The 14,597-nt window shown below is 36.7% G+C and overlaps 1 protein-coding gene across 2 annotated transcripts in view; it reads left to right on the top strand.

The window, feature by feature from the left end:
* LOC119063988 (zinc-regulated GTPase metalloprotein activator 1A) overlaps positions 1 to 14,597 on the top strand; it is a 52,567-nt gene that overhangs the window by 32,063 nt on the left and 5,907 nt on the right. The window contains exons 9-13 of one of the 2 annotated variants that reach the window (XM_037165569.2): positions 91 to 135; positions 6,492 to 6,548; positions 9,246 to 9,297; positions 12,518 to 12,586; positions 12,684 to 12,749. In XM_037165569.2, coding sequence (XP_037021464.2) covers positions 91 to 135; positions 6,492 to 6,548; positions 9,246 to 9,297; positions 12,518 to 12,586; positions 12,684 to 12,749 — 289 coding nt within the window. The remainder of the gene's footprint in view (positions 1 to 90; positions 136 to 6,491; positions 6,549 to 9,245; positions 9,298 to 12,517; positions 12,587 to 12,683; positions 12,750 to 14,597) is intronic. The other variant, XM_053656477.1, reaches the window with a different exon arrangement.

Here is a 14,597-nt window from a genome sequence, read left to right as displayed (position 1 = left end):
CATAGTTTAGAAATAAAATATGCCTTGTGTGCTTTTAATAAAACTTAATACATTTTTACCTTTTCTTACTCACTTTTAAATTTATTTCAGAACAATAAATGGACTGGGAAAAATTATAGAAACACAAAGATCAAGGTACTTTTAAAAAATTATTACTGACATTAGCAATAAATAATTTTAGTTAATAATGATAAATATGCTTGATTCTAGTATAAGAAAGATACATGCATATTTTTTAAAAATAGGACCCCAAAATGTTGTTTCGAATGTTCTTTTTAAATTAGTTTGATGTATTTATTTAACATGTTTGCTTCTCCTTCTTGTAACTGACACTGTGAAGCCGTGATAACACTATGATAACAGCATGATAACACTATGTAGCTGCTTTTGCCTAATGAAGAGGAAAACAGGACTTTCCTCTAACCAGTATAGAAATCTGGAAAAAAGTATATTGCTAGGAATTATATTTTAATTTGAACTATCTAAATAGCTCTCTAATATTTAAAAAATCTTCTTAGTGTTTAATGGTTATAAAAATAAGCTGTCATGTAAAAAATATATGGAACCTTTCAGTTTTGTTACATTCTTTTAAAAAAATTTTGATTTCCATTTCCTGTAGCTATTTCTCCCTTTTCATTGTGTTTATACAGATGTGCTACTTTATAGGATTAAGTATTTTTTAAAACATCTATAAAATTGATTTTTGTAGGTTGAACTCTGTTTTTCCCTGAAGCAGATTTCAGGCAATTCCTGTACAGGGGTATTTCATTCAGCTCATTTTTTTTTTAGCAAGAATGGCTCAGCAGCTAAGGGACCCAGCATCACACAGCTAGCAGCTCTGAGACTCACAGCTTCCAGTCTGCTGCCATCCACTTTTTAATTCAGAGATTCTTTCCTCCAAAGTTCAGCAGACACCTTCCTTGAGTGACTCATCTGCTGTGGCAGAGATCAGAGGTGCTAAAAGACTATCGTAAACGTTAGGCAGTAACAGCAGCAGCTGCTTATCTGCATGTCAGCAGCAGGGGAATTAATTTGGTATGCATTCTCAGGAGCCACTCATCTGCTGGCAGAGGTAGCAGAACAATGCCCTGAGTGTACGTTCTGTACGAGCACACAACACACCATATGTGCTCCCCGAGTTTCAGATTCCACTGCGGAGAACCTCTGATAACCTGCCTTATACTGTGAGCCATTCTTCAGTATCTGTCTTCTTCCTATTGCATTTTATTGTTTCCTTTCTCCTTGATTTTTCTCTTTTTTATGCAATGACAGATAACCCTTTAATGCTTAAATGAGGTTTTAAAAATCATACCCATAAATAGCTGTAATTCTGTCATAATAGCATTTGTTTCATATTTACAAATATATCAAATCAGTTCTTTTTTAAAGATTTTATTTATTTATCTTTAGAGGGGAAGGGAAGGAGAGAGGGAGAGAAACATCAATGTATGGTTGCCTTTCCTGCATCCCCTGCTGGGAACTGGCCTGCAGGGTACCAGCCTGCAACCCAGGCATGTGCCCTGACTGGGAATCGAACCGCGATCGTGTGGTTCACAGGCCCGGGCTCGATCCACTGAGCTACAGCAGCCAGGGCTTCAAATCAGTTTTTTAAAGGTCCATGAATTTGAGTTTTTCTTCTTGTTGGTTTTTATTTAGGACCTCTATGTCTGGCATAAAGGTTTCATCTTGAAAAGTATATGTAATGATTTTGGTGTTTATGTGACATTACTTTCTTTTTCTTAAGGCTTTATTTATTATTTTTTTTAGAGAGGGAAGAGAGGGAGAAAAAGAGGGAGAGAAACATCAATGTTGCCTCTCACATGGCCCCCACTGGGGACCTAGCCTGCAACCCAGGCATGTTACAGATGCAACCCTGGCAAGCAACCCTGACTGGGAATCGAACTGGCAACCCTTTGGTTCACAGCCCACACTCAGTCCACTGAGCTACACCAGCCAGGGCCTTATATGACATTTCTAACATTTGTCCTGTTATGTTATAGAACAGCAAACATGCAATGATTACATTTTATTACTTCAAATGGATAAATGAACAAGTGAATAAAATTTCCTTTTTTTCTTGTTTTTCAGTGCCTGGTGTTTACCAGTGCATCTGAGAATCTAGAGACTTTGAAGCCCTACTTTTTTTCTTTTCTTTTTTTAAAATATTTTATTATTTATCTTTAGAGGGGAAGGGGGGAAGGAGAGAGGGAGAGAAACATCAATGTATGGTTGCCTTTTGTGCGTCCCCTGCTGGGAACTGGCCTGCAGGGAACCGGCCTGCAACCCAGGCATGTGCCCTGACTGGGAATCGAACCACGATCGTGTGGTTCGCAGGCCCGCTCTCAATCCACTGAGCTACACCAGCCAGGGCGCTACTTTTTTTCTTATATTGAGGATTGATTTTGGATTAGGATCCTTTTCAGTGCAGATCAGAACTCCATGATAAAATTCTTACTATTAGGTCATGAATCCTATATTAAATATTTTCCCAAACTCCTTGAGGCATAGCAACTTGAGCTTCCCAGTTTAGAAACTAGGGATTTGGTTTTTAACAAAGTAGTTAAAATCACTGTGATGGAAGTTTAGTTTTATTGTGTGTATATTTTTTTAGCATCCCATATGCATTGTGATTGACAAATGCTGACAATAAAAAAACTGACAATAGTAAAGTTGCTATAAGCATATGTAAGAGAGGCTTATCTTGAGAGTATTTAGGGAATGAGAATGATGTGTGGCATTGTTTTATTGGTAAGACTTAAGTTGATTTTGAAGAAAATGGAAATTCTAATGGACCACATAGACTGCAGAAGCAGGAGGGGAAGATTAGGAGTATCATTCTTATCTTTTTTTGACTTTTAAAAAGTCTTGGAGATGTGAGTGAACTAAACAGGGAAAATCCACTTTGTTGATAATAACTTAATCTGTTCAACAGACTATTTATTGAGTATTCTACTAGCTCCTAGACATTTTGTGGCATGTTAAAGATTTAGGCAATGGATAAGTCAAAAACTTTGCCTTGAAGGAGATGAGTCATTTGAAGGAGACAGAAGCAAAGAAGCAAAAACCAATATATCAAGTATTATTGTATAACAGGAGTATTAAATGCACAGGGTCCTGTAAGATAAAAGAGATAGAGAAACAATTAATTCTTCTTGATGAAGTGTCAGAAAATTTTGACTGGGAAGGTAATCCCTGACCTGAGTTGAGGAATGAATAGGAGTTTTCTAGGTGAACAAGAATAGTATGGCTTTCTAGGCCAAAGGAATATTTTGTACTTCCGGGGCCTGTGAATATATTAGTTAGAATGGCTAGAACCTATGGTATTATGTTTCGGAGGGAAAAAGATATAACTGAAGAGATAGAGAACTTACCATAAAAAAGGTCTTGAATGCCATGATACATAGTTGGATTTCCTCCTGTAGGCAGCAAGGAATTAGGGAAGGATTTTAAAAGCAGCATGACTCTTGGGAAATGGATTAAATATAGTGCAGTTTTTCCAAGTTAGGAAATAAGGAGCAATTTTGGGGGTAGGGTGTTGTTAGTGAGATTAGTGAGAGTGATTAGTTCAGTTTTGTAGTCATTTGAGGTATCACTGGGGAAAGCACTTGAAAATTTAAGTCTAGTGTTAGAACTTCTCTGTTGGATGGTATTGATAATTCATGGATTGGGAATTGGCGGGTGGCCCCCATTCTTGAGACTCATGGAATGTAGAAAACTTGACTATAGACAATATCCCTGGAGTAGTCCCTGAACTCCCCTTTCCACCTTGGACAACCAGAGCCCTCTTCCTTGCCATTCTCCTGTCCCTGGGTCTTGGTCTGCTTAAAGTACTCTCTAGACCTGGGGAACACGGAAAACTCTTCATTGGTTAGGCACTCCTGGCAGAGGTAGTTCAAGGAATTAGGAGAACGGATGCTCTGTGAAAGTGTTTACCTCCCTCTTTATGTTTGCTTTATTCTCTTTTAGTTTTTACATAATGGTCATAGTCCTCATTTTCTTTATTTTTTATATTAATGTTTTGAAAAATGCCTAATGTTTTTTATTGACATAAAATATAAATATACTTATTTTATTTAATTTATATTTATGGAACAGCATTGAGAGTACCAAAATAAACCCTTGTATTTATAGTCCACTCACGTTCTGTTTTCAAAACTTTGTAAATGCATTTTTTCCATTACCATTTACCCCTCTCATCCCCCACAGCCCCTACAGCCCCCACAGCCACCACACTGCTGTCCATGTCCATAGTTCTTTTTCCTTTTTCATGGTGGAAACCGGTGTGAAGACAGTCCGTGGTAACTTTCATCCGGAAGCTTAGGCTTTTTCCTTCTATTCTCCGTTGAGGATCTGGTGAGAAGACAGGAAGAGACTTTGATATTTTATTCTCTGTAGAACTTGACTTGCACAGACAGATCTGTTGTTGGCCCTCTCTGTTTTGGAAATGTCAGAGGAATCCGGGATAAAGCAGAATTATCTCTAAATCTCTGTATTTTCAAGGACACTGTCACAGCAAAACTAGTTTATTTTGAAGCTCGTGTTTCAAAGCTGACTTCAGTTATTCAAACAGTTGGCCTGAATTTTGATATTCGCACAGTTGGCATCTATAAACTTTCTTAAACTTTAAGCTGTTTCCTGAGATAAAGATAATAAAACTAGGGGAAAACTTCATTCATCACCTATCAATATAAATATTTGCTCAGTTGTGATCGTGAAAAGGGGGATATGTTTAATGTTAAGGCTTTGGTCTCTTATGTAATTTAATATTCAAAAATTTCTTCATAGAGCATTTACTTCTTTGCTTGATCATTTTCCTAATTCTGCTCATCTAGAATGTCTAGAATTTGAAATATTGTTACAGTCTATTAACATAGAACTTTGGAGTGTTCTTCCTTTAAAAAGATGAGAATCTGCCCTGATGGTATAGCTCAGTGGATTGAGTGCAGGCGTGCAAACCAAAGGATCGTGGTTCGATTCCCAGTCAGGGCACATGCCTGGGTTGCAGGCTAGTTCCCAGCAGGGACGCATGAGAAGCAACCATACATTGATATTTCTCTCCCTCTCTCCTTCCCTTCCTCTCTAAAGATAAATAAATAAAATCTTAAAAAAATAATAATAAAAAAATCAAAAGATGGGGCTCTGTCTGCCTTGTGCCAGGATAAGCATTCATAATCAAAGAGCAAAGTGTGGGCCCAAGTGTGAATAAGTGGCAGACTGTTGAGCAGGAACGAAGCAGACACAGCTGGCCAGTCAGTCCTGAGTTACAGGACTCGGATTAGCTTACGCGTGCACACGTTTAAAAAATCTTGAACTTGACAAAGTTTTGTTTTCCTTGTGAAAAAAATTAATAAATGGGAAGTTCCTGGAATCTGATTTGGAAATTTAATTATACTATTGTCGTTGTCTTTAAACATTCTTTGATTGTAGCTTTGATTATAGAAAAATCACTGTCCTTTACTGTTTATAGGCTCATAAAAATTGGAACTCAACCACTAGTTTTTATAAATATATGTATTTAAATCATATCTCATGCTAATTTTGATATATTCTTTTTTTATTTGAATTCTTGCTTTCCTAGTAAAGTTTAATTATTTACTACTAAATTACTCTAACAGAAATAATGTTTGTTCAGATACATCACTAACCAGAAAGTTTCAGTCTATATGCAGCACCATTCTGAAGAAAATGAAATCAAGTGACATTCTTTGCATATAGATATGGGTCCCCAAATGAATATTTCTAATACACGCAGTGGTTGTTTGACTCCTCACAGTCTTATAATGTTACCTGTTATATCACGGAAGGATGGAGGTGGAGTAAAATACAAAAATTCCAAAAGTAGTGCACCTATGTTACTATGTTATTTCCATTTGTTCCACTATCCTCATTTCATATTTTGAGTAATATAAACTGTAGCATTGAAAAGTTTCAGTTAACTGATTTTTTTTTTTTTTGCTATTAAAAAAATGTGAAAAACTCACAAATCCCAGGCTGGGTAGCTCAGCTGGTGAGAGTGTTGTTATGTACACTAAGGTTGACAGGGTTCAGTCCCCAGTCAGGGCACATGCAGGAGTCAACCAGTGAGTGCGTTGATAAGTGTAACAACAAATTAATGTCTCTCTTCCCCCTTCCTCTTTCTCTAAAAAAAAATCAATAAATAAAGAAAGCAAAGCTCATACATTTTCAGGAGTGAAAAGATAAAAGTAAAAACACCCAATAAACTAAAAAATTATAGTTTATTGAAGCAACAATCAAGTAACCTTGATCTTACACCATTTACCCAGATTTTTGAAATTTATAAAATCCACAAAATAATTTTTTTACAAATGTTTTTTCCTTGCCCATTGTTTTTATGTTTCCAAAATACTGTGATATACTGATAAACCTTTATGTCTACATTTTTGGCAAAAGAATCTTTGAGATTTTTTTTCTTGATGAAATATATTTCATAGAATTTCACACTGTTACTTTGGTTTTCTTTTTTGTTTTAGAGTTGATCTCTCTAACGTGTTAGATCTTCATGCCTTTGACAGTCTCTCTGGAATAAGGTATGTTTCCTGTATTTTGGTCATTTTTGTTGTAATGTACTTATTATTACAAAGTTGTAAGAGGTAGAGGAATGATTTACAGAGTTGTATACCTGGTTTAAGCTTTCTGTAATTCCTTTGACATAAAAGACTGCTCCTAATGATTATGTTCTTGACAGTTTTGTTAATTGCCTGTTTGGAGATCCCAGTACATTTTTCTATAAAAATTATAGTGTAAGTGGCAGTTAACGTTAGAGAGTAATTGTTAATATTTGTACACCAAATATATATAATACTTTCTATGACAAAATGCAGGAAATACATAGAAAATTTTAGCTTGGGGTGTTAGTACAGGTACCTCTTTTTCCCTCAGTAATGGATCAGTTTCCTTCCTCTTTCCCTAGAAAGAATCTTTTTGGTAAGGAAGAGAAGAATGTAAATTTCTTTCCTGGATATCAGTATCTGTTTTTTTAAGTCATCTTAACCATTTTTAAGTGCACAGTTCAGTAAAGTATATTCGTATTATTGTGGAATGGATCTACAGAACTTTTTTACCTTGTGTAACTAAAACTCTGCACTTATTAAATGACAACTCTCCACATTCCCCTCCCCCCTGCCCCCTGGCAGCCATCATTCTGTTGTTCATTTCCGTGACTCTGACTACTTTGATACTCCTAAGTAGAATCAAACAGTATTTGTCTAATCATGACTGGCTTATTTCACCAAGTCCTCAAGATTCATCCATGTTTCAGCATACGACGGGATTTCTTTTTTCCTTTTAAAAGGCTAAGTAATATTCCCCTATAGTGTATAATGTTAAGAACATGGGTGTGCTAATATCTCTTCAAGATCCTGCTTCCGATTCTTTTGGATATATGCCCAAAAGTGAGATTGCTATATCCTGTGGCATTTCTATTTCTGTTTTTCAGGAACCATCACGCTGTTTTTCCATAGCAGCCACACTGTTTTATGTTCCCACCCACAGTGCACAAGGGCTTCCGTTTTTCTACATCTTGCCAATACTTATTTTTTGTTGTTTTTGGTAGTAGCTGTCATAATGTGTATGAGGTGATCTCATTGTGGTTTTGATTTGCATTTCTCTAATGATTAGAGATGTTGAACATCTTTTCATATGCTTGTTGGCCATGTGTGTATCATCTTTGGAGAAATGTCCATTTAAGTACTTTGCTCATTTTTAAATCAGGTTATATGATTTCCATGTTGTGGCTGAGTTCTAGGAGATTTTTGTATATTAACCCCTTTGTATATTTTTATATAGGTATTAACCCCTTATCAGATATATGATTTGTGAATATTTTCTTCCATTTCCTCTGAAGTAGATGGATGGGTCAATAAGACCCTCATGTGAGAGTCTCCTCCTTATACCCGGAGGAAAGGAGCATCCTTATCTCTGAAGACAAAGGGACATGCAGAGGAGTCTGAAGGAGCAGACCCACCGAGTTTCCCCAGTTCACTCCACTTGGCTCGCACTCTGTCCTGCCATGTCTCTCCGTGACTTTGCACTCTTCGTCATACCCTACACGAAAGCACTACGCCTTAAACATTTATTTGGGTCTTCATTTCCTTATGAAGGCTGCTGTGTCCTAGAAAATTTCAGTAATTGTATGCTTTCCTCCTGTTGCTCTTTGTCATTCTAATTTTCAGACCCAGCCAGGGACCTGAAGAGGGCAGAAGAAAACATTTTCCTCCTGCCCTGCAGAAGTGTCAGGCAGTCATTCTCCAACAACATTAAATATTGGGTGTAGGGAAAGAGCATACGACTCGCTTATAAACAGTTATAACGCATTAGTGACACTTAAAGAAGTAGCTGTTCAGTGGGATGCCCCTGCTGTGAGTAAGCCTTTGCATAACTTTTCATTGAGCTTAGTTGTTACACAGAGACTCTTCCTGAGCAACCAGCTGGGGTTGTCTCATCTGACACTGTCCCTGTAAGACCCCCTTCCCTCCCAGACACTTACTCCAGTAGTCCCTATGAACCTTTTCTTCTTCCTCAACTTGCTGGTGCTAATTTACTCCTCAGTGTTCTTCAAGGCAACACATCTGCAAGGCTTAAAGTCCTTCCCTCCTCCCAGTCCTACCCCCATCAGTGTCTAAATGTTTGCTGTGGTGGTTATGGTTATAATTTGTTACACCATATTGATCTTCTCATTCTTTTCCTATCAGAACAATGCATTTTTAAGATTCTGACTTTTTGTTTTTACCAGTGACTGAGTATATAGAAAACCTACATTTATGGATACTGTTTATTTTTTACTAAGTGGGCATGTTCAAGGGAAAACATTTATAACGGAAATTTTATTCTTCTAACTTTCTTTAGGTACCAGCATTTTCATATTAGAAAACATGGAGAGAGTTGGTGAAATTTTGAGCAATAGTAAAAATGCTTATTTATACTTTTCTAGGCCTGTATTAGATCAATTGGAATTAAAAAGAAATCTACTGACATATTTAACCACACAAAATAGTGTTGCTAAAGATTACTTTTTCTTTACATTGTGTTCATGTATGCGAACATGTGTACATTTTTAAGAAAAGTTTTAAATAATCTGCCAGCTTTTCTCTATTCGAATATCTGGGCGACATGTAATAGAGTCAACGCTGGATTTTCTCTTCCTTGTGTAGCTTTGTATCTCTAAGAAATGTACAAGATTAAATAAAAAATGTATTGATCGCTGAATTTATAATGACTTGTTTTAGTCTGCAGGAAAAACTTCAGTATTTGCCAACAATACAACCTCACCTTGATCAGGTAAAAAAAAAATCTTAAAAATATTTTTAAGTATTTCTAACTAAATTGGTTCTGTTTACAACTATTATATTAGAACTCTTCCTAAAAATGTATTTTTTGAACTGTGTTGATAATTTTTAGACTTGAATGTTTTTGAGGTCATCTAATCTCACATCTTAAAGCATTACAGGAATTCATTAAACTGGAATTGCTTAGAATACAGGGTCCGGAAGAAGTAACACCATTGAGTGTGGTTGGTTGGGTATGTGAATGTCTTGCATGAGATGGACAGCAATTTGAACATTTCACCTAAAATGTCATATGGTGCTTATGTGTGAGACTGTTATGTTACAGAATTACATGCTTATAATTTTGTAATAAAAGATTTTTGGAAAGATTTTATTTATTTATTTTTAGAGAGAGGGTAAGGAGGAGGAAAGAGAGGGAGAGAAAGTTCAATGTGTGGTTGCTTCTCACATGCCCTGTAATGGGGACCTGGCCTGCAACCCAGGCATGTGCCCTGACTGGAAATCAAACCAGTGACCCTTTAGTTAGCAGGCCAGCACTCAATGCACTGAGCCACACCAGCCAGGGCAAAGATTGTTATGTAATAAAAAAAAGGCAGCCCTGGCTGGTGTAGCTCAGTGGATTGAGCATGGACCTGTGAACCAGAGGCTCACGGTTTGATTCCCAGTCAGGGCACATGCCCGGGTTGCAGGCCAGTTCCTAGCAGGGGACGCAGGAGAAGCAACCATGCATTGATATTTCTCTCCCTCTCTCCTTTCCTTCCCCTCTAAAGATAAGTAAATAAAATCTTTAAAAAGAAAAAGGCAGAAGGAGGTATGTTATTTGTGCTGGACTCTGTATTAGTTTAGAAAATTATGCTTTCTAACTTCTCCATTCTCCAGGTCACTCAATATATTTGATCAGTCCTTCTGAAGGGAATTCCTGCTTCAAAGCAGAGTGGGCTTCTAGATACAGCCTATTTTTAACAATACTGTACTGATTAAGGAGAAGTTTGGTGTAGGCATCTGAAGCGTACAGTGCAGTGTGGTTAACTCACGCACCTGGTTGTAGGGTGGAGCTCTAGAGTGTCTTCCTCTTGCATAACTGAAACTCCGTACTCACCGAATAGCAACTCCCCGATTCCCTTCCCCAGCCCTGGCAGCCACTGTTCTACTTTCTGCTTCTATAAGTTGGACTGTGTAGATACCTTATATAAGTGGAGTCTTGTGGTATTTGTCCTTCTGTGACTGGTTTACTTCACTTAGCATAGTGTCTTTAAGATTCACCCACGTTGTCAGAATTTCTTTTCATTCACTCATCTTTTAAAGGATGAGTAATTCTATTATTCTGTTCTAAAATTCTGTTATTCCACATTTTATACTGCATTATTGTACATTTTCATTTATTCATTAATTTTACATTGTTCTCCCAGTTAGCTATTGCAACAAAATAAATACTTTTAGAAATATGACATTTTAAAGTCTAATTTTAGTTGGCTTTCAGTTCCCATATCTGAACAATAAAGCGCCTTCTGCTTTTTCTATTAGTAGCAACAATGTAGACTAAATGCCAGTATATTTCTGCTTATGCTGGTTTATAATATTTATTTATTTTTAGCTATTCTCTAACTGTTGGGTTGGCCAAAACACCCATTTAGTTTTTTCCATAAAATAAAAGACACATTTTTCATTTTCACCAATAACTGTATTGATTTTGATACTTCAAGTATTTTGGCTGTCTTTCACTGTTGGTTTCTAGTGGGTAGAGGCCAGGGGTGTTGCTAAACATCTTTCAGTGCATACGACAGCCCCACAGCAAAGAATTATTCAGTCAAAATGTCAATAGTACCAAGAAACTTACAAACCACTTTTGACATGTTCAGTCAATCACAGCACCTTCTCCATACACTGCAGAAATCTTTTTTTTTTTTTTGGCTTCAGTTTTATTCTTACCTTTCTTGAAATATTAAAGCATAATACTCCCAAAATGTCATGTATTTTCATCCATCTTCAATAATAAAATGGCTGCACAAAGATTTCCCAGTTTTGATTAGCTTTTTAAAAAATTACACCGATAACACAGCTGTCACAATACAATCTAACAAAATTGTTTTAAATGAAGTTAAAGACAACTAAGTGCTACTGGAACCATCATCCTGGGGGAAAAAAATGAACTTTTTGGCCAACCCAGTATGTTTGGATAGAAAACAGTTCTGATCTTTTCATATTTTTTAGCATAAGCCTGTATGATTTTCTACTGCAAGTAGATAATGCAATTCTAGGAAATGATGGAAAGCTGTGCTTTAGAATGGTTTTTTTTCCTACCTGTTTTAAAGGTTGGCTTGAACATTTTACTCTCATTATCTACGATGAGGTTTGTGCTTATATCAGGTTATGTTTTTAGCCTTCGATTTTCATCATGAAGTTTGAAATTTTGGGTTATGGTAGAAACTGGACATTTTAATATTAATTAATTATTAATAATTAATTATGACTAGCTACAGGAAATCATAAGCTTCTGGTTCCTTAAGTAGACAGTGAGAGATTTATCAAGGTCGGGGGGGAAAGTGAGTCTGAAAGTTAACATGCTATAAATGATGATGTCATCTTCTAAAACCAAAGATGACTTAATATTCATTCTCTAAGTGTTCTCCCCTTGACACATGTTTGGCCAGAGATAACCCAAATCTTTCTTTTATATTTATTTTTCCAAAGAACAGAATTAAATTTTTGCTTTTGAGGTCTATTCCAGGCTCTGGGTAGTTGATTTTTTTTTGTTGTTGTTGTTTGGGCCTCATTTCCCCCAATTTATAAAATGGAAATAATTCTCTTTCTTTCATAGGATGGTTGTTACAAGTAAGTGAAAGATAAGTGAAGTGACCCAGGCAAAGGTGCCTGGCTCATTACTTATAGTTGATAAACTTTATATGTGTATTAATAGTACCTTCTCTCTTAGCCTGAGAATCCTGGAGAGGATGAATTAAATCATGAGTTCCCTTTATGACAGTTTCTCTGTGTAAATGTTAAACCACTGATCAACTTCACAATATAGGAAATGGAGTTGCCAGTACTGAATATCAGCGAGTAATAGTAAGAAAGTTATACATAATAGGTATCGTTAGGCCACATAAATTTCTATGAATGTGTTCCTTACTTTTTATCTTAAAACTTGTCATTTTTTAAAAAAATTATTTTTACTATAAAAAACTCATTGTTGATTCTGTCTTGATTTACAGAGTATTATTACAGTCACATTTGAAGTACCAGGAAATGCAAAGGAAGAAAATCTAAATGTATTTATTCAGGTGAATGCAGTTGTTAACTGATTAATGATTTATCAACTGTGTTATGTAGTCGCTGTTAGCAGTGGTTGGTCTTACTCACCTATGTCACTTGATGCAGAATCTTCTGTGGGAAAAGGATGTGAGAAACAAGGATGGTGACTGCATGGAAGTCATACGACTAAAGGTGCAGTATACAGTTTACAGGCTTATACTTTTGGACAGAGTCCCTTGCTTGGCTGTTATATAAAATCATTGGATTTTTAAAAATCATACAGAAGCACTGGCTTTAGTACAAATAACATTTATCTATTTTCCTTTTCCCTTATTTCCACTGCTGAAAAGAAGTCTTGGAGATCACTACATAAAGCACGATTTGTTTGTACAGCTTCATGTAGTGTTGCAGCTAAAACAGCCCAGGTGTTTGGAAATGTTAGCCGTGCTCTCTACTCCCAGGAGTTCTGAGCAGGTATCGGGCTCATGAGCTCGACCTGTTGAAACTCTCCTCCCTTGGGCACTCAGCTTAGTCAGTTAGAGAAAACCGAATATTTTCCTCTGCTTATTCTTTCCAGTAAAGCTTTATTAACAGAGAAATAATATTAGAAACCTTGTTGCAGCTGAACCTTTGCTTCTTGGTGCTTCTAGCAGACACTAAACATTTGTCATACTACAAGCAGTACTATAAAAAGGCTAAAGGAACACTTGACATTAGGGTGTTTATTGTCACAAAAGGTGGTTCGTTTGTTTTTTTAAACCCTCGTGTGAGGTATGTTTATTGATTTTAGAGAGGAAGGGAGAGAAAGGAGCACTGATGTGAGAAAGAAGCATTGACTGGTTGTTTTCCATATGCTTCCTGACCAGGGACTGAACCTGCAACCTAGGTATGTGCCCTGACTGGGAATCAAATCTGCAACCTTCTGGTGTATGGTACGGTGCTCTAACCAACTGAGCCACCTGGACAAGGCACGAAAGGTGTTTTTTACAGTTCTAGGTTGTGTGCTTAATCCATTAGCTGTTATTTCAGTGTCTTTTCTTGTGTTTCCAGAAGTATGTTAATGTTTTATTACTGTTTATTATTATTACTGTTAGTAACTAGATTCTCTGGTTAGGGAATGACTCTGTGGGATCACCAGAACAACAACAGTTAGACTGTGCAGAAACTATTTGGGTTGAGGTTTCTTCACTCCTTGTGCCGGCCCTACCTGAGCTTGCTGCTGTAGAACAAGACAGGAGAATCCCATATCCTTCCCACCCGATCCTGCTGTTGCTGCTGCTGCTGCTGCTGCTGCTGCTGCTGCTGCTGCTTTATGATTGTAGCACCATCTGCCTTCCATGATCCTAACTGGCAGATCATATTTCATTCTGTAACTGCTTTTGTGTCCTACTACTGAATAGGGGTGGTACCTAGAAAAGCAGCCATTGTGGCATGATACTAATGCTGCCACCAAGACCTCTATGCGGAGTTCAGTGGCTCATTCTGCACTATCCCATTTTGGAGTTTGTCCTTACATATATGCACGTTTTTGTGCAGTTGTCCTCTTCAGTTCCCCCTTTGGCTTTCTCTCAACACAACACTGGGAGACCTGCACCAGCACAGTCTTTATCTTCATAGACTTCCTTCTCTTCCCAGTTACAAGTGGTGGTCCAATGTAATCAGCATGTTGAACATGTTAACTCTAGTAACAGCTAAGGTTTCAAACTCTTGATACAAAATTGATGCTTAGGTAATTCTAAGTTGTTTATTATTACAGTACATATTCAAATTTGAAAAGCAAAAGACAAATTATATGTTATATACCTTAAATTAATACAATGTTGTATGTCAATTATATCTCAATTAAACTGAGGGAAAGAACCAGAAAGCAGCTGAGCACAGGTGAAGAGAAACTGGAAGAACATACACATAAAATGCATAAATATACCAAAAATACACAAAAATTGTGTGGTGGGAATGACTATCAGTGATTTGTCTTTTTCTATCTGTCAGTGTATGTTGATTTTATACAAATATGCACAACAAATATTTCAGAGAAGT

This window comes from Artibeus jamaicensis, unplaced genomic scaffold, assembly GCF_021234435.1.
Source record: "Artibeus jamaicensis isolate MK-2021 breed Jamaican fruit bat unplaced genomic scaffold, CSHL_Jam_final scaffold_1964, whole genome shotgun sequence".
In the NCBI taxonomy this organism is placed as follows: Eukaryota; Metazoa; Chordata; class Mammalia; order Chiroptera; family Phyllostomidae; genus Artibeus; species Artibeus jamaicensis.
Note: the sequence above shows the minus strand (reverse complement) of the source record. Positions and strands in the feature narration are given on the sequence as shown.